The 27,561-nt window shown below is 34.4% G+C and overlaps 3 protein-coding genes across 5 annotated transcripts; 1 reads left to right on the forward strand and 2 right to left on the reverse strand.

Moving 5' to 3' along the window:
- Nucleotides 1–769: 769 nt before the first annotated feature.
- On the reverse strand, nucleotides 770–3,871 carry LOC147565070 (Cupredoxin superfamily protein). The gene is made up of 5 exons (XM_086651521.1): nucleotides 3,456–3,871; nucleotides 2,962–3,054; nucleotides 2,454–2,666; nucleotides 2,138–2,329; nucleotides 770–2,023 (listed from the first exon to the last, which is right to left on the reverse strand). Exons 1-5 carry the CDS (start codon nucleotides 3,759–3,761, stop codon nucleotides 1,067–1,069), a joined length of 1,761 nt encoding a protein of 586 aa, XP_086507647.1. The 5' UTR covers nucleotides 3,762–3,871; the 3' UTR covers nucleotides 770–1,066.
- Nucleotides 3,872–8,088: 4,217 nt separating this feature from the next.
- On the reverse strand, nucleotides 8,089–14,054 carry LOC147565071 (zinc finger CCCH domain protein). Of its 2 annotated transcripts, XM_086651523.1 has the most exons (3): nucleotides 13,866–14,054; nucleotides 8,561–8,700; nucleotides 8,089–8,144 (listed from the first exon to the last, which is right to left on the reverse strand). In XM_086651523.1, the coding sequence occupies exons 1-2, from the start codon at nucleotides 13,968–13,970 to the stop codon at nucleotides 8,566–8,568; spliced, it is 240 nt and encodes a 79-aa protein (XP_086507649.1). In that variant the 5' UTR covers nucleotides 13,971–14,054; the 3' UTR covers nucleotides 8,089–8,144; nucleotides 8,561–8,565. The 2 variants fall into 2 exon arrangements, with proteins under 2 accessions (XP_086507649.1, XP_086507648.1); XM_086651522.1 differs by lacking the exon at nucleotides 8,089–8,144 and having other exon boundaries at nucleotides 8,301–8,700.
- Nucleotides 14,055–20,656: 6,602 nt separating this feature from the next.
- On the forward strand, nucleotides 20,657–27,165 carry LOC147565072 (sulfate transporter 1.3-like). Of its 2 annotated transcripts, none has more exons than XM_086651524.1 (13): nucleotides 20,657–20,917; nucleotides 22,699–23,086; nucleotides 23,208–23,415; nucleotides 23,505–23,679; nucleotides 23,818–23,883; nucleotides 23,965–24,078; nucleotides 24,168–24,284; nucleotides 24,385–24,511; nucleotides 25,480–25,766; nucleotides 25,864–26,054; nucleotides 26,442–26,527; nucleotides 26,611–26,687; nucleotides 26,850–27,165. In XM_086651524.1, exons 2-13 carry the CDS (start codon nucleotides 22,699–22,701, stop codon nucleotides 26,991–26,993), a joined length of 1,980 nt encoding a protein of 659 aa, XP_086507650.1. In that variant the 5' UTR covers nucleotides 20,657–20,917; the 3' UTR covers nucleotides 26,994–27,165. The 2 variants fall into 2 exon arrangements, with proteins under 2 accessions (XP_086507650.1, XP_086507651.1); XM_086651525.1 differs by having other exon boundaries at nucleotides 20,682–22,591.
- The last annotated feature ends 396 nt before the right edge of the window (nucleotides 27,166–27,561 follow it).

The following is a 27,561-nucleotide window of genomic DNA, read 5'->3' on the forward strand; positions in this document are numbered from 1 at the left end:
TTAGCCATACTTTATACCCTTCTTGTAAAAGGACCAAAAATCCATAATCTAAGAAGAATGGTCTATAGACCTATTATCAAATTAATTTTGGTCTATATACCCATGGACTCTTGTTTTTTTAAGCATAATTTACAATATAAGTTACTTTCTATTGTACTTATCTTTTTTTTCTTTCCTATTAAATTTGTGTACAACCTTTCTATAAACTTAACTGAATGTTGAGGATAGTGTCAATAATTAAGTCTTTGAAATAAATCGTTGATTTTCAGTTCATTTTGAAATACCGAAAATTCAGAACTAAGTTTGTTTAATACGAGAATGTATTCTCCCTTGTCACAAAACCAAAAGGGTTGGGAGGAGATAGAATAGAAAGAGAAGGGGATAGAGAAGATGGTGGAGGATGAGATATCTATCTCCAGTTGCATTTTTTTTTTTTATGAAGATCTACAGTTGCATATGAAAATTATTTTTTTCAAATCTTCTCAAATTTCTTCAAACATTGATTTCCACAACAAGGAATGTATACACCATTTGACTTTTCTATGTGGAAGAGTGGAAGACTCTATAGCATTGACTCTTGACAATGACAACCCCAAAAGCTTGACTTAATTGGTTGGATCTCCATAATGATCATTTGACTTTGACCATCTCAACCAATATTAACTTTGATTAGTCAAATAAATTGCAATTTACAATCAAGGATTAACAAAAGAAAAAAAATGTGCAAAGCCAAATAGACAAAGATCAATTACCCAATAGGGAAATTAAATTTCCAAAAAAAAAGCAATACTTTCATATACATGAAACAAAGATCACACTTATATACATCTTTACACATCAAAACAAATATAAAATCTTATTGAAGTTCTATAATTTATCAAAAATAAAAGTAATACAAAAAATTCATGATACAAGTAAAAATTACTGCACCAGATGGTTCAACTGTTCTAGATGTGGATTTTGTCTTTCGCCGATCGATCATATGTCAATTAGTAATACAAGAGGAAGCTTACCCACACTAGCTAGCTCGATCAAAGAAACACACAATCACAAGAAAGAGCCTTAATTAAGGCCTATTAAGTCCTTTAGAATGACCACAACCCATGATAGAAGAAGGCAATTTTCCAACCTTCTCAACCCCTTCTTCAAACACAACACCCATACCCATATAGAAATGAGCTTCAATATGGCAATGAAATGCCCATACACCAGGATTATTAGCTATAAATCTCAATGCAGTCCATCCATAAGAATGAACTGGTACTGTATTCTTCATTATAGGATTAACAAAATTATACTTTTTTGGATCTTCAATTGGGTCGAACTTCCCTTTTCCATGCCCTAATACCCAAAAATCGTGCCCGTGAAGATGCCAAGGATGTGTCTCGCTATTGTTAGGAACCATAGAGTTTGCATTTTGTAAGATAATATCAACTGTGGAATTGAACTTTAGTCTATATATTGAGTTGCTACGAGTAGCATTAGGATTATCTGGGACCTTATAGATATCGTAATTTTTGTAATCATAGTTCTCTGGTGCAGGTTTTTGATCGAAAACGTGCTCCAAATTTTCCTTAAGAGCGATAAGATAAGGGGTATGAGGAAGGCCAAAAGAGACATTATTCACAGACCATCTCCGGAAACCATCAATACTGTTTTGTGTATTGAGAAGAATGATCACTCTATCAGACTTAAGTGGAGGTGGTATAGTGTAGTTTTGGTGTGACCTAATGGCTAGAGACTGAGCTAACCGATAGCCCGTGTCATTCCATAGAGGACCAGTTGGCGGAGTTGAAGGTGGAGCTCGTCGGGGATGGTTTGGGTAGTAATTGAAGATGGCTAAGCCCGTAGGAGTACCCGGTTTTCGACTAATAACATTAGAAACGGCCCAGTAATTCCTCGAAGGGTCTTGGTTAGCTTTAACTAACACCGAATACGTCTCGCCCGAGTAAATATTTATGTTTTTCACGACAAATGGATCCACATAGTGTCCATCGGCTTCTACTACTGTCATATTATGTCCCTGTTTGCATAAAAATATAATTCACTTAGTATTGATTCACAAAAAACTATCATGTTTATTGTACTTGATGTAAGAACATAACTAGACTAGTTTAAGTAAAACTTGTATAATTACCTCAATTTCGAAATTAAGAGCAGATAAAGATGTTAAGCTCGAAATTCTTAAGCGATATGTCTTCCCCGGGACAACTGTTAGTACATAAGGAGAACATTCGGGATTTGTCGCATTACAGATTGGACCAGTAGTTCCTAAGCTCGGTGGATAAAGTGAACAATTGAATCTTCCTCTTCCGTGTATCAAAAGCGACTGTGAAAGAGAGACATAGAAAGAGTGTAAGAAGAGTGTAAAGAAAGAATGAGGAGAATAGTCCCACATGGATAAATTTTCTTGTAGATTCCATAAATAACAGTTCTGATACCACAATAGTTACCTGAGGTTCTCCAACCCAAACAAAAGGTTTGGAAGATAGACCAGTTGCTTGTTCATATGCACTCTTATGAAACCAATCATTAAGGATTATACTTCGATCATAATCGTATGTGAATGGCTCTATAACTCCGTCTGGAACGGAGACTCTAATCGAACCATATAATCCAGCTTCTCTTTGCATTCCATAATGTGCATGGTATAAATATGTCCCCGGCTACACAATTTTCCAAACAAAATCAAAATCAAAATCAATTAGACTTACAAGAATCAAGACGCAATGGGTTTACTCTTTACTACTTCGATTCTTCTGAAAGATATTGAAGTTTGCACATACAAACGACAGTGATGAGTCAAGATACAAAACAAACTAATGATTGCCCCGACTATAAAAAATAATAGAAATCCTAAATATCTAAAATTACTAAACTTTGAGCCAACTTCATAAATAAATTTTTTGTCACATATATATATTTTTTTGAGAAAAAACATAGTATAAATATTTAACTTACTCTATCAACAACAAATTTGTAAATGAACGTGTCTCCAGGCAAAATTGGACATTGAGTAACTCCTTCTGTCCCATCACTCCATGGGGTACCAATCTGTTAATCATCAAAATTAACTTAATTAATCAAAATATTATTACTAATTATTCCAAATATATTTGAAAATATTGACCTCAACCAAATTTGGGTCAATCATGGTTGACCCATGTCCAAAAAAACCAGTCCACTAGTCTAATACATTGTGAACACATCTATAAAAACGATTAAATAGTAGAGAAAAAAAAATCAGGCAGATTCTGAACATAAATCGAATGTGGTTTGTCGTGATTCGTTCTTTCGAAGATTCTGATCCATCGAAGTGCGAACCACAGCAAGCCACTTAGAATTTCTGCCATGAGTATCTGAAGTTGAAGTAAAATTATAAGCCGCAACCAGCTAAACTAACTAGTACTTGCAATGTCGGTCCTGTAAATAAATTAGTATAAACAAACACAAACCTGTCGAATTCCATGCCAGTGAATAGCAACATTTTCAGTAAGCAAACTATTTTTAAGCTCGACGATTATCGTATCTCCTTGTTGAGCCACAATTGAAGGACCGGGACTTCTACCATTAATGGTAATCACCAGTTTCTTAAAGCAATCAGGGGATTTATACTCATATTTCACTTCCCATTTATACTTTTTAATTCTTCCCCCATTAACAACACTTGATGGAGCTGCTGTTACTAATGATGAAGTTGCCAATATAAACATGATAAACAAACAAATTGAATTTCTCCATTCTAATAACACAAAACCCATTTCTCAAAACACCTTAAACTTCTTGTTTCCCTCACTAGATCTGATGATTTAGCTATCTTTCTCTCTCTCTCTCTCTCTAGACAGAAAGAAAGAATGGGTGTTCTTTTTATAAGTGTTGGGTTTTCGGTGGAAAAGTATTAATAGTTAAGACAGAAGAGGCCAAAGGCTGAAAGTCAATCATACTCTGGTTCCTAGAAGGCTAGAAGAAGATGGAGTCAAAATCAGTATTTGTAGATTTGGTCAACATAATACTCTTTTATCACTTTGACTAACAAAAAGCAAGTGGATCCTTGTGGACAGAGTGTACAAACAAAAAAGAGGAAAATTGAAGTTACTTAGACAGGTAGATAATGATTTGTTCCTCTCTAAAACCTTAATGTCATGGCTTATTCTAAATTTACTTTGTATAAAGTATTGATGATGAATGTTGTGGCAGAGGTAGTGGTGAATGGGTGATAGTGGTGGCCGTGGCTTTGGAGCTTTAGATGTAGGATGATGTGGGAGTGGTGGTGGTCGTGGTCGTGGTCGTGGCTTTGGAACTTCAGATAAATGGTGCGAAAGAGTGGTGGTAGCAGAGGTGCTAGTGCTTCGGTGGTGGCGGAGGTGCTAGCGCTAAGGAAATTTTCATGTCACTAAACTAAAATTTTTTACTTCTCTATTTAAGTGAAAAGATTTTTTGTAGCCGAATTTTAGCATTTACCTTTAAGAATTAAATATCACAAAAAAAAAAGTATTTAGTGATTCAATTTAACGCGTTAAAAGATCAATAATAGAGCCTTACCACTCAAAGCGTTGAGATTTTTTTTCTATTCTTTATAATAAGAAGAATCCTTGATCTTTTGAGTACTTAAGTGATGCTAATTGTGAACATTTAGTACTTTTTTTTGCTTGATTTCTAATTCCATTCTCGGTTATTTAGTAATTGACCCCAGTTATTTAGCGATATTAGGACTACACTCCAAAATGAAAATGTGTATGATGTTGACTCTCATTTTCGATTTTTCCGTTAAATATCAGTTAAGTAGTTCGTGTGCCAACCGCACGTGCGATTTATAACAAAAATACCCTTCATGAAATATTTAGGTTATTTAGACATTGACCCCCAGTTATTTAGCAATTTTAAGACTACATCCTCAAATGTCTGGGATTGACTCTCATCACTCTAATCAACCAGACTTAGTACGTGGACGACCAGATACTGGGGTAACCCTTTGTCTATCTAATATATCTAGCCAGATGGGTCGAACCGCCTCAGAATCCAGATAACATATTTTTCTTATTATTTCTGTCTTATTTGGATCGGGATCTCAAACTAACTTTGGGTTCATGGACCAATCATAAAAACTATCTCTGAAAACCTATAGAAATAAGAGGAATACGAAAATGCACGCGAACTATTTAATTGGTATTTGACGAAAAAAATCAAGAATGAGAGTTAACCCTAAGTATTTTTGTTTTGGGGGCCTAATATGAGTAAATAGTTGGGGGTCAATGTCTAAGTAACCAAAATATTTTATGAAGGGTATATTTGTCATAAGTCACGCATGTGGTTGGCACGAGAACTACTTAACTGATATTTAACAGAAAAATCGAGAATAAGAGCCAACGTCATGCACATTTCTATTTTGGGAGTGTAATCCTAATATCACTAAATAACTAGGGGTCAATTGCTAAATGAACAGTTTTGGCTAGGGCTCATGGGGGATTAATATGAAAGAGATTAGAGATATTTTGAGAGATTGCTTTTAAAAAGGTATATTTTAAACTCTTATATAGTATAAGGTAATTTAGGGTATTAGAAGAAAGCATGATAGGGATTTGTGTTTTCTAAATGTTTTGGACTAAGTTCCTATTAATACTTTTTCGGTGGATTAAAAGTCCTCTTTAATAATGTGATGGATTGAATGTACTATTAAGAGTTAAATTTAGGATTATAAACCCAAATATTTATATCCCTCCTCATGATTAACCGTAATCATGTCCAATATTATTGAATAAAATAAACGGAATGAAAAGAATATATATTCTTTCATATAAAAAATTAACTAATTTTTAAATCTGTTTACAACATTTATTGATTAGACATAGTCCCACATATTAAGATTATCCTGAAGTATACCCAAATAATACATCTCTTAATATTCTAAAGCTTGACTCAAGCTTTAAGTTCTTCTCATTCCTATTATATTGTTGTTTCTTCACAGAAATTTCATCTGACCATGACAAATTTACTAAATACTTTAAAATGCTTCAAGAGGTAGGTTTGTTTTAAAGACTATACTTACAAGATAAATTTATGAAGTTTCCTTTGACCATGACTTCTTAATATAGATATTGTCAATGGCTTCTATAATTAACCCTATGGATGACTTTTTTTTTTTTTGAGAAACAATGGATGACTTTGTTCTCATGTGATTTTGATAATCCGAGTCAATGAAGTAGCCATTTTTGTATATATATATATTGTCAATTTTACGACATACTTGATACATAAATATATGTATATTGTTAGTGTCTGATCCGATCTTATGAAATTTATTAAGGAATGGTTATTTGATTTAGTGTCCAATTTTGGGTTAGCACTAAACTAAATCATCTACCTAATACCTATGAAGTCATCAAAGAGAAATCCCTACTTGGCCACTTGCTAGGAAAGGAAAACTATATATATTCCAACATGCATGAAAAGGAGTGGGAAACGGACTGGGCTCATGTATCCATGGTTACCTTAGACCCCAGGCAGGCATTCCGCGTAACAAAATGCGAAAATCACTAGACTGTACGAGCGGGCTAGGGTCGGGCATGAGTAGAAATATCTTGCCCAAAGCTTGCCACGGGCACTTAACTCGGGCATGAGTAGAAATATCTTGCTCAAAGCTTGCCACGGGCACTTAACTCGGGAATGAGTAGAAATATCTTGCTCAAAGCTTGCCACGGGCACTTAACTACAATGAGCTTTCAGAATTTCGGGCAGTCCGAGTAACAGATACAAACACCTCACAGTATAATTCGAAAGATAAATCAGATAGAAATTTTGACTTCATTGATGCTACATAGAACATTTCTGTCCAATAAGAAGGAAAATGAACAAAGCTACAAAAAGGTTGCCTTCAAGCCTTAACAAATTACAAACATTCCCAAAAACAAACAAAAAACCTGAAAAAAATCAATCATAAACCCACTGATAAGTGGCAACCTCCTACCGAACATTTCATTAAGATTAACGTTGATGCATCTTTTGTGAATGTAACATCCAATACGGGAATCAGTTTAATAGCTCACAATGCAGACTCGAAATTTATCAAAGCTCAAGTGAAAACCTCGAGGGCAAGAAACAGTGAGGAATGTGAACCAATGGCCATTTTATATGGCATGGAATGGGCTAAAGAACAGAATCACAAATCAATAATAATAGAAAGCGACAACATGAATCTCATCAAGCACATCCGGAATAGAAAGCATACAGTTCACTAGCAATCCTTGATTCATATCAAGAAAATTCGAGAAATCAGAAGAAATTTTAATGGAGTTCAATTCAATTACACTAGAAGAGAGCTCAACTCGAATGAAGACAAGCTAGCTAAATGGGCGAGAAAGAAGAATAGAAGTAAAAAGTGGTGTAATATTCCCTGTATTTTAGTTAATAAATATTGTAATAACGTTTATATTAATTAATGTAAGGATAGTTCAACAAAAAAAAAATTACCATTTAACCTCGAAACTGTAGATATAGCATCAAAAAGTTACTTTCGTGCTCGGTTAACGTTATTCCTAGTGAGCTCGTCCGTTAGTTACAGGCGGGCCAGGCAGACATAACCTGTCACTGGCTTCGGGTTGGCCCATTAGGCCATCAGACCGGTGTTCCGGGTCGGGTAGCAGGCTCCCATCCCTATGCATGAATCTCTAATCCCATAACCCACGAGTTCATAGGAGCCGAGGCAAATGTCACATGAGAAATTTCTTTCTTTCAAGTTTTCTTTCTTATTTGTTTCCATTTCATTGCTCTTCCGCAGTTTTTTTTCCGATTCTTCCTGTCATCACTCTTCTTCCCTTGGCCAACTTCTTCCTCATTCTTTTAAGGATGGGTGTAAGAAAAAAAACCAGAACAAGAACAGTTATTCCAATTTTAAAGTCAAACCAATTGACTATGGTCAAGAGCGTTGGTAAGTAACAGAATCTTGACAAGAGCGTTGGTAAGTAACAGAATCTTTAGAGGCACCTCTATTACGGGCTATATGGGAAGGGTTGGTGCCATAACTTCCAACAAAATAAAGAGAGACAGGAAAAGTAAGTGAAGAAATATAAAGACTTATATAAAGAGAAAGGATTGATAGACAAAAACTTATATAAAGTCGATCAAATGTGCAACAAATGGGTTGGTACCTGTCGAAAATAGTACCAGAGTTAAACCCAAGTGGCTCGGAATCCACCCACCATAAACAGATTCACAATCTCTACCAGTCCGAGTTAAATTGGACAAATCTTGTCTGGGTTTTTACAAACTCTACGATAATTATAACAACTCAAAGTTTCACATATAAAAAATCTAGGATATATTATTGAGCTAATGTTATCAATCGATCACTAGTACCTATGCATATTTTTCTTTGAACAATAAGATTCAAACCCTAGTATCTGCAGAGAAGAGAACATTACGATTTTCACTTCGTAGTCAAACATTTTAGAACTCGAATTACTCCGAAGATGTATATCTTGAAGCCATTAAAGAACTACAATATCCAGGTAAATGGAAATACTTCCCAACTCTTAAATCATATATAGGAAATACATATGCTAACCTAGCTTAATAACGAGTGTTGTCAAAAACCCAAGGCTCGTGCAAGAATAGTTCCCGTCCGTTCATTGGCACTGTCCCTGCAATTATATCTTCCGTACGCTTTCTCGCAGCTTCTTCTTTTCTAGCCGATACATCAGCAACCTGCAAAACCATCAACCAAATTTAGACTAATCACTTTATAGTGATTCTAATTAAGAAACACAGGCCCACTATAAACCAACTTGCACAAGATCGATGAAGAGTTTTCTGTTTACACATGTATAATCGCCAAAAACTAGAGAGAAATTCCTTCATGTCTAAATCTGTTTAGGAGGGTAGAAGTCGAGTTTTAGATTTCCGAGAAACGTTACTTAATTTTAACAGGTTTAATAAGTGATTTCCAATCAAATTATTTATGATTGTGTTGTAATAATTTCTTTTATATGCCATCAAACGGAATATAGGAAATACTGAAGATCTACGAGTTTAAACCATTAACTCGGTTTTCCTTTAACGATATAATAGTATTAATACAATACCAGCAAATCAGCAATGCAACTTAAGGTTATGTTTGATAGCAAAGAAATTTGTTCCAAAAAAGAGTCCGCGAAAATGAAGGACTATCAAACACAAACCAAGGTTACCAGATACTCTCCTCCACCCTACGTACCGCGTACCCGATTCACCGTACCCGAATTTCGTACCCTTTTGGGTGGGTTCGCGATCCAGTACCCCACAATTAGTGTACCGCAATTTTTAGTCTTAATTAACCTAAAATCTTTGTAGAAAACTATAAATTCCACTGATTGGGTAGTTAAACCACAAGAACTTTAATTGGCTTGTTAGATTGTAAGTTTGATGGAGAAAAGATGTCTAAGAGTAGGTGTATCTATTATAAATGCATCATAGAGAGTACTTATTGTCTATGAAAAATAGTCCAAAACGTACTGAACTCGAAAATGGCGTACCGGAGAAGTGTACCCCTAGCGTACCCGTTACTCACATGGTAACGATCCGCGTACCGGTACCCGTACCACGTACCGGAGCGATCCGCGTACCAGGTAACCTTGACACAAACTAAGTGAATGTGACATTTGTTCATAACACGATATTTTCAGGGTGCTTGTTTTTACCTAAATATCGGTTTTTGAGTCTGACTCATTGACATTAGATATGTCGGAGGATATACACAATGTTGTCAAGTCGAATATCTTAGGTCAAATCGTTTTTATGAATCGTATCGTAGATTCAAATCGAAAATCGTAAGATTTATTTCTACTTACATATATATTTGAATATTATATATAATGTGTATTTATATTATTTATCATATGTGCATCCATATATTTACATATGTATGATATAAATTTTCATTTATTATAAATTTATAATAGTTTAAACTCAAAATATACTACTTTGAAACTACTTCCTCGAGAACATAATAACTACTTTAAAAATCTATGATATATAAAATTCATTTAAAAAAAATGCTAAGCGTTGCTTGTCATTCTTCGTTGCCATTATCGAAGGCATCCAAGTCTTCATTATGTTCATCATTATCTGACTCAGAAGATCAAGAGCATCCAAGTCTTCATTATGTTCACCATTATCTGACTCTGAAAATTCATCCTCATCAATAAGCTCCATCTCTTTGTTTTTTTCCTTTGGTAGACCTTGTTAAATTTCTTGCTCCTACAACAAAAATAATACATGTACCATCAGCTTTTTTGTCGATGGAAACAAAGTTTCATATTAATTTATTTTTAACTTACGTCGACGTTTTCAAAGTGTTTCTCCTTCCTGCTCAACAAAACAATGTCCAATACTCAACCAATTTGTTTCTTCAGGAAGTACTGGACTCTCTTTCTCCGTTATCCACTCATTATCCGATTCCATGTCTGATAATGAGATAGGATCTGTCCCTTGTTCTCTTTTTCCATTTCGTACTTCAAGTTGAAGATTGTACTTTACAAAGACAAGAGCGTTCAAGCGTTTCTGTTCCAACCTATTTTGTTTCTTTGTGTGTATCAACAATCACATGTGAATAGAAAAAGATTTTTAGTCACAATATAGACTAATAAATACGTAATCAAGCATTATGAATTTCTATTACTTTTCAAATGTGCTCCAGTTTCGTTGGCACCCAGCAGCACTGCAAGTTAAGCTCAAGATTCAAAATTAAAAGTCACAAAAAATGATATTCACTTTGAAAGTAGTGACAAAAGTTTACAAGTTGGTTACCTGGTTGCCTTGAAGTTCTCGAAAGCCTTGCCATTTCTCTTCCAATGACCCCTCTGCTTTTGAGAATTTGTAAATTTGTGAATCAACTATTCTTCTTTCCTTTGAAGTTGGAAACATTCTTTCAATGGTATCATATAAGACATCTCTAATCTCTTGGTCTGGATTGAAATCATCACTATAATGAAATTTTGGATTAAGAAAATATGCTGCATCATGCAACGGTTTATGGAGTTGAAGATTCCAACGCTCATCAATTATTTCCCACACATTTTTGTATCTTGATCTCACTTTTCCTAGATTTTGTTTTATTTTCTCTTAAGCTCTGTCCATAGCTTCATAAATGTAACCAATTGAAGGCCTATCATCAGAATCAAGAAGGCGTAAAACTTTCACTAATGGAGATGTACAGTTAACTGAAAATTGTACTCCTATCCAGAAACTCTTATCTGCTAACACGATATCTCTTACCTCGCCGGAGTGGGAGAAGAGTCCTTTTTCAAAGAAGAGTGAAGGAATTGAGGTAAGAGATATCGTGTTAGTAGATAAGAGTTTCTGGCCAGGAGTACAATTTTCAATTAAATGTACATCTCCATTAGTGAAAATTTTACGCCTTGTCGATTCTGATGATAGGCCTTCAATTGGTTATATTTATGAAGCTATGGATAGAGCTAAAGAGAAAATAGAGCAAAATCTAGGAAAAGTGAGATCAAGATACAACAATGTGTGGGAAATAATTGAAGAGCGTTGGAATCTTCAACTCCATAGACCGTTGCATGCTGCAGCACATTTTCTTAATCCAAAATTTCATTATAGTGATGATTTCAATCCAGACCAAGAGATTAGAGATGGCTTATATGATACTATTGAAAGAATGTTTCCAACTTCAAAGGAAAGAATAATAATTGATTCACAAATTGACAAATTCTCAAAAGCAGAGGGGTCATTTGGAAGAGAAATGGCAAGGCTTTCGAGAACTTCAAGGCAACCAAGTAACCAACTTGTAAATTTTTGTCACTACTTTTAAAGTGAATATCATTTTTTTTTTTTTTGACATTTAATTTTGCTTTCATATATAGCTTTATGGTGGGAAAGTTATGGCGATCATTGCCCAGGATTACAACGATTGGCATTAGAATCTTGAGCTTAACTTGCAGTGCTACTGGGTGCGAACAAAACTGAAGCACATTTGAACAAGTAATAGAAATTCATAATGCTTGATTACGTATTTATTAGTCTATATTGTGACTAAAAATTTAACATCTTTTTTCTATTCACATGTCACTGTAGATACACAAAGAAAAGAAATAGGTTGGAACAGAAACGCTTGAACGCTCTTGTCTTTGTGAAGTACAATTTTCAACTCGAAGTACGAAATGGAAAAAGAAAACAAGGGACAGATCCTATCTCATTATCAGACATGGAATCGGATTATGAGTGGATAACGGAGAAAGAGAGTCCAATACTTCCTGAAGAAACAAATTGGTTGAATATTGGAGATTGTTTTGTTGAGCAGGAAGGAGAAAACTTTGAAGACGTCGACGTAAGTTTTAAAAAAAAATTAATATGAAACTTTGTTACCATCGACAAAAAAGTTGATAGTATATGTATTATTTTTGTTGTAGGACCAAGAAATTTAACAAGGTCTACCAAAGGAAAAAACCAAAAGATGGAGCTTATTGATGAGGATGAATCTTTAGAGTCGGATAATGATGAACATAATGAAGACTTGGATGCTCTTGATCTTGATAATGGCAACGAAGAATGATAAGCAACGCTTACCATTTCTTTAAAATGAATTTTATACATATCTAGATTTTTAGAGTAGTTATTATGTTCTCGAGGAAGTAGTTTTTAGTTTCATATTAGTATATTTTGAGTTTAAACTATTATAATCATACATATATAAATATATGGAATCACATATGATAAATAATATAAATACACATTATATATAATATTCCAATATATATATATATATATGTAGAAATAAATCTAACGATTTTCGATTTGAATCTACGATACGATTCATAAAATTGGAAAACGATTCGACCTAAGATATACGACTTGACAATATTGGTCTTAACAAGTACAATGAAGAAGATGAAGAATCAAGTAAGAAACCATAAGAAGATGAATCAGGAAGAAACCACTTTTTTAGTCTTAACAAGATTGAAGTATATTCAAAAAGAAATCAGGAGGGAGAAGATGAAGAACAAGAAAACATAAAATTACCTTAGTAAGTTGGATTCAAGAAACTTCAATCTTCTTTTTTTCTTTCTTAATCTTTTGTAAATTCTTTTCTCTAGAAATCAGAATATATAGTGAAAAAAACTTCTTTTTTAACAAGTTTCCTTTTCTTTAAAACCCTAAGATTTCTCACCTAAGTCCTAACATGAATCAAAATCATAAAATCTTACCTGTTTTTCGCCCAAATCAGAATCGTGGGATTCACTCTAAATCCCAGGATTCAAGATTTAAGTACGATTTGATTTTTGAATCCTCCGATTTTACCCTAGATCCGATTTTCTCTTGAATCAGATCGATTTAGGTCCAATCCGACTCAGATCGTCGGATCTGAGTCGTTAATCGACCGATTTTGATAACATTGGATATACATATATCTATCAATTGAAAGAAGAAATTTTTGGTTAAAAACCCATATATCTATCAATTAAAAGAAGAAGTCTGACTCAATTGGGTTCAAAATAGATCGAAACAGAAGTTTTTCATGATTGAGAATTCGACAAGTCAGCTTCTAAGAAAAAAGCATAAAGTTGAAAATCTGACTTGGGTAAGCTCAAATCCAATTCACATTTCACATCTAAACCGTTCTCGACTTCTCTCCTTCTTAGTTCAAGTATTAATGTATCTGGCATTAGCTATTAGCTCTAGTTCCTTCTGTTAAAGAAGATAATAGTTCTTGGGAAACTAGGTTTTCGAATTCAATGTTATAATTAGTAAGTAAACAATAATTATCAAACAGAACCCTAAAAAAAATCAAGATATCAGATGAGTTCGCGAGTAGGAAAAAGTATATCATACCAAAACCCTAAATTAATATATGAAGAACGGAGAAAAAATAATACCTTGTGTTGCTTCCATGAGAGGAACTGAGCTGTGGTCATAGAGTTAGGGTTTGGATTAGGCCTCGATTGTTCATCCTTCACCTCTCTCTGTTCTTCCTCTCCCATCTGGTGTAGATTGAAATTGAAAAAGGTTTTCTTTTTCTTGTTTTTTTTTGTTGAAACGTTTTCTTTTTCTTGTTGAAATATTGAAATTGAAAAGGTTATAGTTTCTAAGTTCTTATTTACCCCAAAGGGGTGAGCAAAAAACCGACCAAATGGCCAAACCAAGTCGAACCCGAACGTCCGGACGGATCAGTTTTTGGTTCGATTTGGTTCGGCCAGAAAACCGAGCAATCCAAACCGGTTTTGTTTGGTCTCGGCTTAGGTTTTTAGAAACCACCTAAATCTAACGGGCCGAACTCTAAAAGTTTTATCACGATGAAATATTATATATAGAGTAAAGAGTAAGAAATATTATTTTAGTACTAAATTCCGAATTATTCTTGTTACCTTAAGCTAATTATAATTTAATAAATTTTAAAAGTGTTAAAATCCAAAGGAGAAAAGTTAGAAATAAAATCATAATCAAGTTTTCACGAGTCCATTGTAACTTAGTATCGTAGGTTATTCATGCATATTAACAAATTTATTTTTTTTCTATTTGTAATGGTAGAAAATATGATGGATTTTTAATTTTTATTCTCTGTATTATGCAATGTGAACACGGTGAAGAATCACATAAGTAATTTATTAATCTTTATGCAATGAAATGGATAACATTATTTTAACATTTTCTATAAATTTTGCTCGGTTAAACCATCAATCAAACCCAACCAAGCCGAACCAAATCGGGTCGAACTACGTCGGTCGGGTGAATAATCGGCTCGTGTTTGGCTGACGATTTAGTCAAACCGCCACTTATTGGTTCGGCTTCAGCTCGAGCCAAAACCGAAAAAACTAACCGTTAGTCCCTCCTATCCCAAACACCAACCACCTTTTTTTCTCTCCGTTCCGGCAAAGTCGCTGCAACTTTCCATCACCGGCAACTTTTGAAAAAAATTCTACGTCATCCTCTTCTCTTACCACCACTGGCATGCAACACCACTGCCTCTGATTCTCTATTTTCTTTTTATCTCTCTCTAAAGTCAGTTACTAATGTCAAAGGGTTATTTAAATTTGATTTTGGAGACAGAGTTAGAATCAGCTGAGTACTAGGATTACAGTGAGCTACAAATACTAAAATGATTGAGCAATCTTTGTAATCTTGTTATTTATTAATATTAAAAATCATTGCGCCATTGTTCGTCGTCGAATGGATTTTCACTAACAGAATCACAAAAATCTTTTGTGTTTATGTGATTGTTTTTTTTGGTTTGCTTGTTATTCGTCAAAACAGATGAGTAAGAGGACATGATGAATACAGTTGCATGGTTGAGAATTTTGGGATGCATCGCGAAAAAAAAATATGAGGCTTTTTCACTAATAAATATATAGCGTAAATTTTTTGCTTTTAGAAAAAAATCAAGAACCAGGTTAGATTAAAAAAAGAATTTTTGAGCTTATAACTCAAAAAACGGGTCCTAATAAGACATTTAGTCCTCTCTAATTCTATAAAGGGTTTCAAAACCAAAATATTAATGTAAATGGATATCTAGTCCATTTGTATCCATCTCGAGAGAAAACACTAATCCCTATAGTACATATTAAATCTTAATACCTAAACTAAACTTCCTTATATATAAAAACCTATTTTTCTTCAAAATTCCATATTTCTATTTCCTATTTAATCTCCTACCTTCTCTCTCCAATCACGATTCTATTCAAAGTAACCATTATCTTCATTATTCACTATAACGGAAACCTGTTTATCTTTATCTCTCTAAAACCGAATCATCTAATAAACCTCCATTTTTGAATCTCAGAAATTTGCTTCATCTTCATTAGAGCCTGAAACTTCCATCGTTTATCAGGATTTACAGTTTCAAAGTCTCTGTTCGTACCATTGTCAAGATCTACTATTTGTTTCTCAAGTTACAGTAACAGATTTAACATTGTTTTTAATCTTCATCTTCAATGTATACTTACAGATTTTATCATCATCGGTTTCATCTCTGTATCATTTTTTACCTACTTTCATCATAATACATGATTTTCTCTCTCTAAACATATTCATAACAGATTTAGCATATTAATCTCAAATCCTTGTTTAGTAATTCATTAACTTCGAATTTGTGATGTTTATCTTCATGTATTAAATTAGTTTTCAATAGAATTTTGTTACAAATGTTGACTATTCAAATATTTTTTGACATCAGATCCGGTTACCGTACCACTACTGAACCAGAGATTATAAACAATACATACTTTATACCAAAGTATTGAACATCACACGTTTTCACCAGATAAGATTTCTTAAAATGTTTTCGTAACAGAATGTAAACATCGTGTAGTTTACGAACAATTATAGGTACTTTTTTGCGATTTACACATTTGAACTAATAAAGATTTCATACAATTATTCTGTAACAGTGTGTACATATTGCGTAATTTCCAAAATAATACACGTAATTTATAGCAAATTACACATGTTTATGTTATATTACAGTGTCACTGTAATTCAAACTAAAATACAATTTATCTCCAACACATGTTGAAGTTTATAAAAAATTATGGATAATTTGTTCATTGTTTTTTTTCTTGTAGTAAACCAGCACTGATGGAATTTCCTACAGAATCATCACATCAAGTTAAGACTACGAAACAAAGTACGATAGTGCCGCTACTTGGAATTTTGCACAGGCAACCCCATTAATATCCAAGGAGATTGAGGATTTGTGGTAGGTGTAAGCAACCTGCCTACCACAACGGCACCACATGTAGGGTTAATATTTGAGTTAAATTTTTCAGTTACCGTGTCTACTAAGTTATTTTCATTTCCAATTAAAAACAGATTATTGTTGAATAAAATTTCTTTTCAGCCGTACAAAGTTTGTGTTATTTATTATAAAGTATACATAATTTATTATAAATCACATACTTTATAATAAAATACAGGATTTCAGATGAACATTTTCCAACATGTAACGATAATTTATGGTACATAAATTACATGTAAGCGTAAAAAACGAGTAATTTATGTCAGAAAATAATCTAAGTATGTTTTCTGGTTCTTGGAGCTTCCTTTATCCTCTTAATTAGAGAATTTTGTTTTGGTGTTTGACCAGCAACATCTGATTTCTCTTATCCACCCTTCATAGTTTTTGATTTTGTTCTTTTCTTCTTAACTGTTTATGGAGTTTGCTCCATAAAATCATCATCTTTTTCTTCACTTTCAGCTCTATCCAAATAGGATTTGGCCACTCAAATAATATCGGAGAAGTCATTAGGATTTGTTTCATCTATCCCCAAAGAAAAGTTCGGAGTACAGCTATAATTCCTCTCTTCCACATGCTCAAATAGCACAATGGTTGTGCATGGTACATTTACATCAGGATCTGCAATCATGAAAACATGTTTTTGTAGTTAATTTTTGTATACATGAAAGATAATTCCACTGTCATTTTTTACAGACTACTCATCAAATCTGATAAGTATACATAATTTACGAACAATAGACAACCTGCGACATAGAGTATGCATCATTTATGATAAATTATTTAAACTTTATATATAAAAGGGTTATTTCCCTAATGGCCCCCAACTTTGTGACCAGCTTCCCGCCTGGCCCCCTACTTTACGAGAAATGTCCATATGGCCCCCTTCCGTTATAACACCGTTACTCTCTCTCCTCTATCTCATTTTCTCTCTCTGCCACATCATCTCACCTCGCCCCGTCATCATCTTCCCCGGCAGGGTCGCCGGCCGGCCAAATTTTCGGCCGGCGATCTTCAAATAAAAAAAAGTAATTTTCTCTCTCCTCTCTCTCTCTAAATTTTTTTTTTTTTTTTAATTTCCTCACCTCTCTCTCTAAAACTCCGGCGAAGGGAACTGAGAAAATTTAAAAAAAAAAATATTCTAGAGAGGAGAGAGAAATTTTTTTTTTTATTTGATCGGCCGGCTACCCTGCCGGAGAAGATGATGACGGGGCGAGGTGAGATGATGTGGTAGAGAGAGAAAATGAGATAGAGGAGAGAGAGTAACGGTGTAATAACGGAAGGGGGCCATATGGGTATTTTTCGTAAAGTAGGGGGCCAGGCGGGAAGCTGGTCACAAAGTTGGGGGGCCATTAGGGAAATAACCCTATATAAAAAGGTATAATTTAATGACAGTTTCAGAAATTTATAAGACTTTTCACAAATATTTACCTCAGTAATTGATGATGCTTTAGTTTTAGATTTCTTCTTTACAACAACTTCTTCCACAATAGCTTTCCTCCTTAAAGGACTCTTTCTCACTGGTGTTAATTCCTTGGAAGCTTTAGGTATACCTTTAGTTTTCGGTGCCATTTAAAACTCCTGTACAACAACAAATTTCATGTTATTGTTAATAAATTATAAGTATTTAACAAAAGGAAATTGTCTAAATGTCAAACAGAAGTCTGTGTTTCATAAAAAAATTTAGGATTTCGAAAAAAAAGTAAATTTTATATGAGATGATCGACCTACAAAACCATAGAACTATTATTCATTATACATAACTCATAATTCATAAAACATTACACAAAAACGATGGAACAAAATAAACCTTAAACCCCAAAAACCGTAAACATTCAAGAAAAACCCCTAAAAATCTCCACTAAAACCTTTACCAAAACGATGAAAAGTACGACGTTTCACCTGAATCGGAAGCTTGAAAGATTATGAACGATGGTGAAGAACGACGTTTTCTTCGCTTTTGGGAGATGGCATTTCGAAGATTTAGGTTAGGGTTTTTCGAAACGTTTCGTTTTGGGAAAGTTTCGATTTTGTTTTTAAACTGTTTAAGGATGAGAGAGAAAGTTGAGGGTCAGAAATATCCGGTTTCCTATAATTTATCCCAAATTCACGATTAATTAAGCCGTTGGAATTTTCAGTCCGACCCCACAATTTAAAATCTCGCGAAAATGTTGGGACACAGATGGAATTGTTGTATAGATTGTAAGGATTTTTAGACCCAAGAGTAAAAGGACTAAAAATCCATTTTTCGATAAGATTGGACCCTAAACCCTTTTTGAACATTATTTTGGTCTATATCCATGGGCCCTTAAAAAAATATTATCCCACATGAATCTAAAATGTGTATTGTTCTTTCTCTCAGACACTTAGTTATGCTTCCCCATTTCAATCGATTGTGTTTATCCAACAGATAATTAAAAAAAAACATTTGAGGAATAAACCCTAAACCCATATATAGTTCAGAAACCCTAAACCCATATGTAGTTCCTCATCTTCTTCTCCAACCGAACCCAACCCATCTTTGATTGCTTACCATTTACTTCACAATTAATTCATTAATCCACCAAATTTAATACTTAGAATCATGATTTGATGGAGTATCATATTGTATGAATCTCTCTCACCACATTTTATCAGTTACTACTAAATCATTAAAAAAAAGGTTAATTGGGTGGTGAGAAGGAGAATCAGAGGTGTATGAGTGTTATCAGTCACGATTGTTCAGAAACCCTAAACACATATGTAGTTCCTCATCATTTCCCCTAAACACATATGTAGTTCCTCAACAGACCAGTCCGGTCTGTTCTTCAACAGACCAGTCCGGTCTGTTCTTCAACAGACCGGATCTGTTGAAGAACAGACCGGAACTCCGGCGAAGGGAAACCCCTTCGCCGGAGTTTCTAGAGAGAGAGAGTGAATTTTTTTTTTTTTTTCTTCTTGATCGCCGGCCGGAAAATTTTCCGGCCGGCGACCAAATCGGAGAAGACAAAGAGGTGAGGTGGAGAGAGAGTGAGGTAAGGTGGAGAGAGAGTGAGGTGAGGTGGAGATAGAGTGAGGTGAGGTGGAGTGTTTTTTTTTATATCCCCTTAAAATTTATTTCCCCGGAAAATCTCTAAAATTCTACATATTCCCTTTAAAATTTCACACCCCGGAAACTATTTAGCTTTCCCCAAAGCGCTGGCCAAACTTAAAATTTGTACTTTTTTTTTTTTTGTTAAAAACTCAAACATTTGTATTTTGTTTGGTTAAAACCCCAATATTTATTGTAAAGTGTTGCAAGCAGTGGCGTTGCTAGGAAAACCGAGGCCAGGTGCGAAGTTTCACTCGGGCCCTACGATAATAGAAAACGAAAAACAATTATTTATATTATCATAGTAAACAAAATTTCTACATTGATTGCATACTTCTTTTTCCTCGTTATATTTTAGATGAATGTGAGTGAGTGTAATAACTAACTATGTATTTGGTGTTCAAATTACTTTTGGAATTTCATAAATTATTAGCCTAGAAGCTATACTCATAATAAACTAATTTGGAAAACGAAAAAAATATGAGAGGCCCTACAGTTGAACTCTTGACCTCTAGTTTGTAAAATAATGCATTTACCAATTGAGGTACAATTAAATTCTTGTCATAGTTTAGTCTTTCAAACATTTATACTAAAATTAATTATTTGAGGGTTACAAATCCTTTGATTCTTTCTTGTCGTTTGAGGGAGCCCGATGCCGGCGCACCTATGTCACAAGTCCGGTGTCGCCGCACCTATGTCACCCCTCTCCCGCGCCCCTGGTTGCAAGGCGTTGCAAAGCAACACGCTCTAAAACCGTCGCAAAAGCGTTACAAAGTTGTCGCAAAGTACTGCGAAGCTGTCTCAATGTGTTGTAAATTAAAAAAATATAGTTGGAGACTAAGAAAAAGTTGACTGATCCTTTTTAACCCAAGTCCTAACCTTTTATAGAGTTTTGACCAACTTTCCCCAGATAAACTAGACTTTGCTCTCACTACCATAGGATTCTCTACACATACCAGCTACTATAAGAGAGAGAGAGAGATCATTAGGGTTTTTACAGACTTTGTTTGACATCTTTGATTCTTTGTTTAGTTTCTAAAAGATGGATTCTGAGTTAAGGAAGATTGATTTCAATTTGTATCAAAAGGATTGATGTTTCTCAGCAAGCAAATGACTTTTCAACTAACTAGGTGAATAGAGTATCTCCATTATTGCATCTATTTTTCTCTCCACAATTTTTCTTATTCAAATTAACATAATAAACCCACTTGTAGATTAAGTTAATGGCCTTGATTAATCATAGATATAGCTATCTATTTAATTGTTAGTCAAGTTCATTATCTATTAATTATGATGTATTCAACTGAATTCTTCAAATTGCGTTTTGGGTTTCCTACTAGGGCATTTATTTTTCATTGTAATCATACAATTACTTAATCAGCATTTCTTCTGCAATTTTACATGTTTTTTTTAGTTCACTAATGATATCATTCAAATGATGAGTTCATTATTATTTTTGGTTTCTTTAGTTCAATATTTTAACCAAGTTATCTTCTTTACTTTATGTCTTTTAAATCGATGTCTTGATAGTGGTAAAATGTTGGGAATATTATAGGATGAAGCGGACCAGTTTTCTAGGCTGCTAGTAGTATTGTTCGCTTTGACACATTTAGGCCTCACTAGGGAAGGGTGCTTAACCTCGTAAGAGGGGTGCACAATCCGTCTCACCACCGACGTAGGATTGTTGACAACGGGGAAAATTGTCTACAACCTTATTTTATTGACATGGATTTCAAGAGTAATTACACTCATTACATGGCATAGATACATCAGAAAAACATAATTGTAGGTATATCATGAACTGATTAAGCCATATACCTGCCATCTTCAGAGACATCTTGAGCCTTAAAGGCTATATAAAGACCCTTAATGCCATCTTATGGGACATAAGTCCATTTGTTCCTGCATCATGAATATGTAGTATAATGGATTAAATAATAATGAATTTCTACTTCCCCCATCATGAACATATAATATGTAGCATCCTATGGGGCTTAAAGCATGTTTGGACTACAAAAATGTTTAGAGATATTGTTAAGTTCATATTCTTTTTAATTTAGTGCATTGTTTACAAAAGATTATTTGTTTATTTATTTATTTAAGGCAATAAGAGCTAGTTCAAATAAGTGTGAATGGTTCAGTTATACAAAATTGTTTTCTATTCTACATAGTACTATTATTCTCTTTGACTTTTCATTTTTGTCATTTTCTTAATATTCTCGGAAATGACTGTTGATTCGCCGGATCTTTCATCTACGAAAATGGAACAGATGTCTGTTAAAGTTGGCTTCATGAAATCAGAAAGCAAGAAAGTTAAGCGAAAAATAGAGATGGAAATAGATGGATTTTGCCTAGACATTGTCATATCCATTCCCATTGTGCTAGTTTGAAGTCGCAATCGTATTTTCTTTAGATTTCATATGCTGTTTCTCTTTCAGAATTCTCGGCTTAAGCTTTAATCATAAGAATTAAATTAGTTTTTTTATTCATAAACAGCGGTTGGTGATGAAAGAGTCATATAAACGTTTTTCAATCAATCATACGACATTCCGAGAAAATACTATAATCAATTAGTCAACTTTAATTTTTAAATGTATGTTGTACATTGCTCAAAATTTTGGTGATCGAAAGATGAAATTGTAGCAGTATTTGTAAAATGACTTGACTTGGCTTGAGGGTTCCTATATAAGAAAAAACTTGTCTAAAACTTCCATCAAATAACTTAATTGTCTTGTGAACTTAAAGATTGGTGGTTTGTTTGAGATATTGATTGCATTCGAGAAGGCATTGTTCTTGCTTGAAAGGTAGACTTGGTTTGTTCTTTTTCTTCCAAATTGTTGCTTCTTGGACCTATTTCGTATAGTTGCTTGTACATAGTGATCATTTTGATATATACATTTTTTACTTGCAGATGGGTCACTCGATCCATTCAAACGATGACGAGCATGACAAGGAGAAATATGTTACTGACATATCGTCTCGGAGGCATATAGTCGATGAGTCATACATTCACAAGGTGGGAGTACCACCTAAGCAAAATCTGTGGAAAGAAATTAAAGAAATGGTCAAGGAAACTTTCTTTTCGGACGACCCTTTACGCCATTTCAAGAATCAATCAAAATCAAAAAAGCTTGTCCTAGGAATCCAAGCCGTCTTTCCAATTCTTCAGTGGGGAAGACACTACAATTTTTCAAAATTCAAAGGTGATCTTATTGCAGGATTCACCATTGCAAGTCTTTGTATTCCTCAAGACATTGCTTATGCAAAGCTTGCTAATCTTGATCCTCAATATGGACTCTGTAAGTTTTCTTATACTTCACCGATATCTCGCTTTCATTTTCTGAGCTTAATTGGACCTTCATACATATATATATATATATATATATATAACTGTCTCATGTCGTTTGAGTAATGTTACAGACTCGAGCTTTGTTCCACCGTTGATATATGCCTTCATGGGGAGTTCAAAGGAAATTGCTATTGGGCCAGTAGCCGTTGTATCTATCTTGTTAGGGACTCTTCTCCAAGACGAGATTGATCCAATCAAACATAAACATGAGTATCAAAGACTTGCATTTACAGCTACTTTTTTTGCTGGTCTTACTCAATTCGCACTTGGGTTTTTCAGGTGTATATTGTGTTTGGTCTATCTTTATTCGGATTTTGTACCTCAACGTTTTCATAATATTAAAAAAATTTCATTAATTTTGCTTTCAGATTAGGATTCTTAATCGAATTCTTATCACATGCTGCAATTATTGGGTTTATGGCGGGCGCTGCAATCACAATTGCTCTTCAACAACTTAAAGGATTTCTCGGTATAAAGAAATTTACAAAGAAGACTGATATTGTTTCAGTCATGCACTCCGTGTGGGGTTCAGTACATCACGGCGTAAGCACTCTGAACTTCACTTGTTTTCTATCTGACTCATGAAATCCCTCTGACCCACTCAAGAGCCGACCGACAAGTTTCTAGTTAGCATACGGAGTGACGTCAAAATACTAATTTACCCTTGTACCATATTTGCAGTGGAATTGGCAGACTATGCTAATAGGTATAACATTCTTGGTTATCTTGCTCCTCACAAAACACATCGTAAGAGTTTCTTCTTCTCAACCATCTCAAACTTTATGGGTTTAAGATTTTCTTGATTCTGACATAATCTATGGGAAACAGGGAAAAAAGAATAAGAAACTCTTCTGGGTGCCTGCAATCGCGCCTCTGATCTCTGTTATACTCGCCACATTTTTCGTATATATAACTCGTGTTGACAAGCACGATGTTCAAATAGTACGTAATTGCTAGTTTCTCTTTCTTGTTCGAACTCAAAGGTAAATATATGAACGAGCTTTTACTAATGATACTTTTACTATATGAAGGTCAAATATATAAAGAAAGGTGTGAATACTTCATCGGTGAAACAATTATACTTCTCTGGTCGATATCTCACCGCAGGTATTAGGATTGGTGTTATATCGGGTATGGTCTCATTAGCGGTAAGCGTATTTTAGATTCCATTTTACCCAAACCTATAATCAAGAAGTAATGCCCTTATTCATTTGTATTCTGATCTCTTTCTTTTTGGGATTTCTTTAGGAAGGTTTAGCGATTGGAAGAACATTTGCAGCAATGAAAGACTATCAATTAGATGGAAACAAAGAAATGGTTGCAATAGGAACAATGAATATTGTGGGTTCAATGACATCCTGTTTTGTTACTACCGGTAAGAAAACAATCCACATCATAAATGTTTCCCATGGATGTGTTGCAAATTGCAATGGTCGAATATTACAAATCAATGATACTTGGTATGCGAATTGCTCGCCTACGTGGTACCAGTACCATGTGATATGGGGTACGCTAGGGGTATACTTCTTCCATACGCCATTTTAGGTTGCAGTACGTTTTGGACTATTTTCCTAGATAATATATAGTTTTTATGATGCATTTATAATAGATACACCTACTCTCAGACATCCTATCTCCATAAAACTGCCCACTTATTGAACTCTAAGACTAAAGATTCTGGTACTAATTTTGGGGTACTGGATCGCGGACTCACTCAATAGGTTATGGGGAATAGGGTACGCATGGATTGGTGGGGTGGGGTGGGGGTGGGGGAGGGAGGGTATTTGGTAAAACTGTTCCAGATAACAAATGTCTTCGATGTTATTTTCACGTTCTTTTTATGTGGTCTGTTATGTTTAACTCATTTTCCCGCTGATTAGATCAATTTTAAGTATCTCTAGTTCTCTATTATAATCAGATAAAAATCTTGGATAAGAAATTTGTGTGTATTAATTGCATTTATGAGAACCAGAGTATAAGTTGTTAGGAATACCTTCTCTGTTAGTTTGTGGATATCCAACTCAAAACCAACAAACAACGAGTGAAAATACCCTAGATCTATTTCTTTTCATGACTTCCGAGACTTTACTTTGTCCATATGGACTATACGCAGGCTCCGTGTCTCGTATAGCTTTGTTTGACCTTAACTCTTTTTGTTATGTGACGTGAAGCACGGATGACCATTGCGCCTATCCCGTATCAGCTACCATGTTAAATTTGTGGATATTCCGCTGAAAAGCAACTGGCAAATTGCAATGAGTAGATTGACAGTAGATGCTATATTATTGGTCAAGAGACTTAACTTTCTTGTCCATGTGGGGTTATTCTGTTTCTTTTTTTCAGGTGGCTTCGCTCGCTCTGCAGTAAACTGCATGGCTGGCTGCAAAACTGCTGTCTCTAACATCGTAATGTCGTGTGTCGTTCTCCTGACTCTCTTAGTAATAACACCGCTTTTCAAATACACGCCAAATGCCATTCTGTCATCTATTATTATATCGGCTGTCTTAAGTCTAATAGACTACAATGCAATACTTCTCATTTTCAAGATCGATAAATTTGATTTTGTCACTTGCATGGGAGCTTTTTTTGGTGTGGTCTTTTCTTCTGTCGAAACAGGCCTTTTAGTTGCGGTAATATACAATTAAACTTAACTTTCCTATTCATATGTGGAAGTGAATATATCTCCATTTCAAATGTTTGTACATTTTGAATTTTTGATGACAACAGGTCTTGATATCCTTCGCGAAAATCCTCCTGCAAGTAACGAGGCCCCGAACTGAAGTTCTTGGTAAAATCCCAAGAACGACTGAATATAGGAATATTGAGCAATATCCGGAGTCTATCAAGGTTTCAGGCATTCTAATTGTGAGGGTGGACTCCGCAATTTACTTTTCCAACTCCAATTATATTAAGGAGAGGTATGATCCTCTATACTCGTTTTTGCAATTTCCCGCTTGTGTGGGATTTTTTAATCCTATACCGATATCTTTGTCCTAATTGAATCGATATTCGGACATGGATTTATGAAAAATCAAATATATAATATAACTTCTATTCAGAAGTAGGAACGAAAGAAGGATCCATCTGCTAACTAGTCTACTACTAAAAAAGATATTGTCGTTAGGGACGGTGAAAAGTCATTCTTGAAATTATATTGGGATGTTTGTAGTGTCTCAGAAACCCATATGTTTGTCCCTATTAGTGTAAAAACAAGGTGAAAACTGCGCCTATGTTCATGTTATTAGGGACATATTTGAGAAGGGTAATGAACCTCTTTTTCGTAGTAATGGAAGTTTTTCTTGCAGGATCTTGAGGTGGTTGATTGATGAAGATGAACAAATAAATGCAAATGACTTTTTGAAAGTGCAGTTCTTGATCGTAGAAATGTCTCGTAAGTATTAATGTTCGATGTTATGTTCTTGATCATATGATATAATATTCTTTTACCAAATACGTATATTTGTGATTTTGTAGCTGTTACTGACATCGATACTAGTGGTGTTCACGCACTTGAAGAATTGTATAAGAGCCTACAGAAAAGAAATATAGAGGTATTTTGAAATTAATGAAAGTAGAATTCATCGCTTCTTTTTTACATTTTGGTAGGCGGACGAACGAAAAACTAGAAGCTAGTTTTAATTTATCGTGGATCGTGTTGGCATAAAGAAGATGACATATTTTTCGTAAATATTGATTAACATGTTCTTTCACAGCTTGTTTTAGTCAACCCCGGGCGAGCAGTATTGGAGAAGCTCCACGCATCGAATTTCATCGATATGATTGGTCCTGATAAGATTTTCCTGACAGTGGCAGACGCGGTAGTAACCTGCAAGCCAAAGATAGTAAACGACGTGTAAGAAATAAGTTTGAAGGCGTTCCCACTTTAAGTAATGTAAATAGAATGGAACGATGGTGAAGAAAGTACGTTGTTCTTAATATGTGAATAACAATTGATTGGAGGGGCTTTCTTTCTTGTTCTTTTAGTTGTTGAATACCATATTATGTCATAAATAGTCCCACATTGCTAAAGAGAACCTGTGAAATTTGGCTAAGTAGGGCACATGTAAGTGTCATGTTGGGAAACAAATCAACCCTTATATATACTTACTGATGGCGGCCATCCCACCAATGGGCCTCACGGCCAACCCAATAACGGGCCCAACGGCCAAGATACTATATTAATATAAGTTACCAGTTTAGTATTTAGGGTTTCCATGTTTAGGGTTTCCATGTTTAGAGTCCTAGCAATCAAGGAAAGTATTATTAGTAGTTATCTTCTTTCTTTATTTGAGTCTAACTAGGAAAGTATAATCTCTATATAAGAGAAGTCCAGTCTGTCTTATAACACAGAATTGAATTATCAAATACAAAAACCCTTGATTGCATCTTATTTGTTTACAGTTATTCCAGTTTATCTTTAGTTAT

This window comes from Eschscholzia californica, unplaced genomic scaffold (assembly GCF_041429995.1).
Source record: "Eschscholzia californica isolate CP2 unplaced genomic scaffold, dmEscCali1.0.p SCAF_1, whole genome shotgun sequence".
Lineage (NCBI taxonomy): Eukaryota > Viridiplantae > Streptophyta > Magnoliopsida > Ranunculales > Papaveraceae > Eschscholzia > Eschscholzia californica.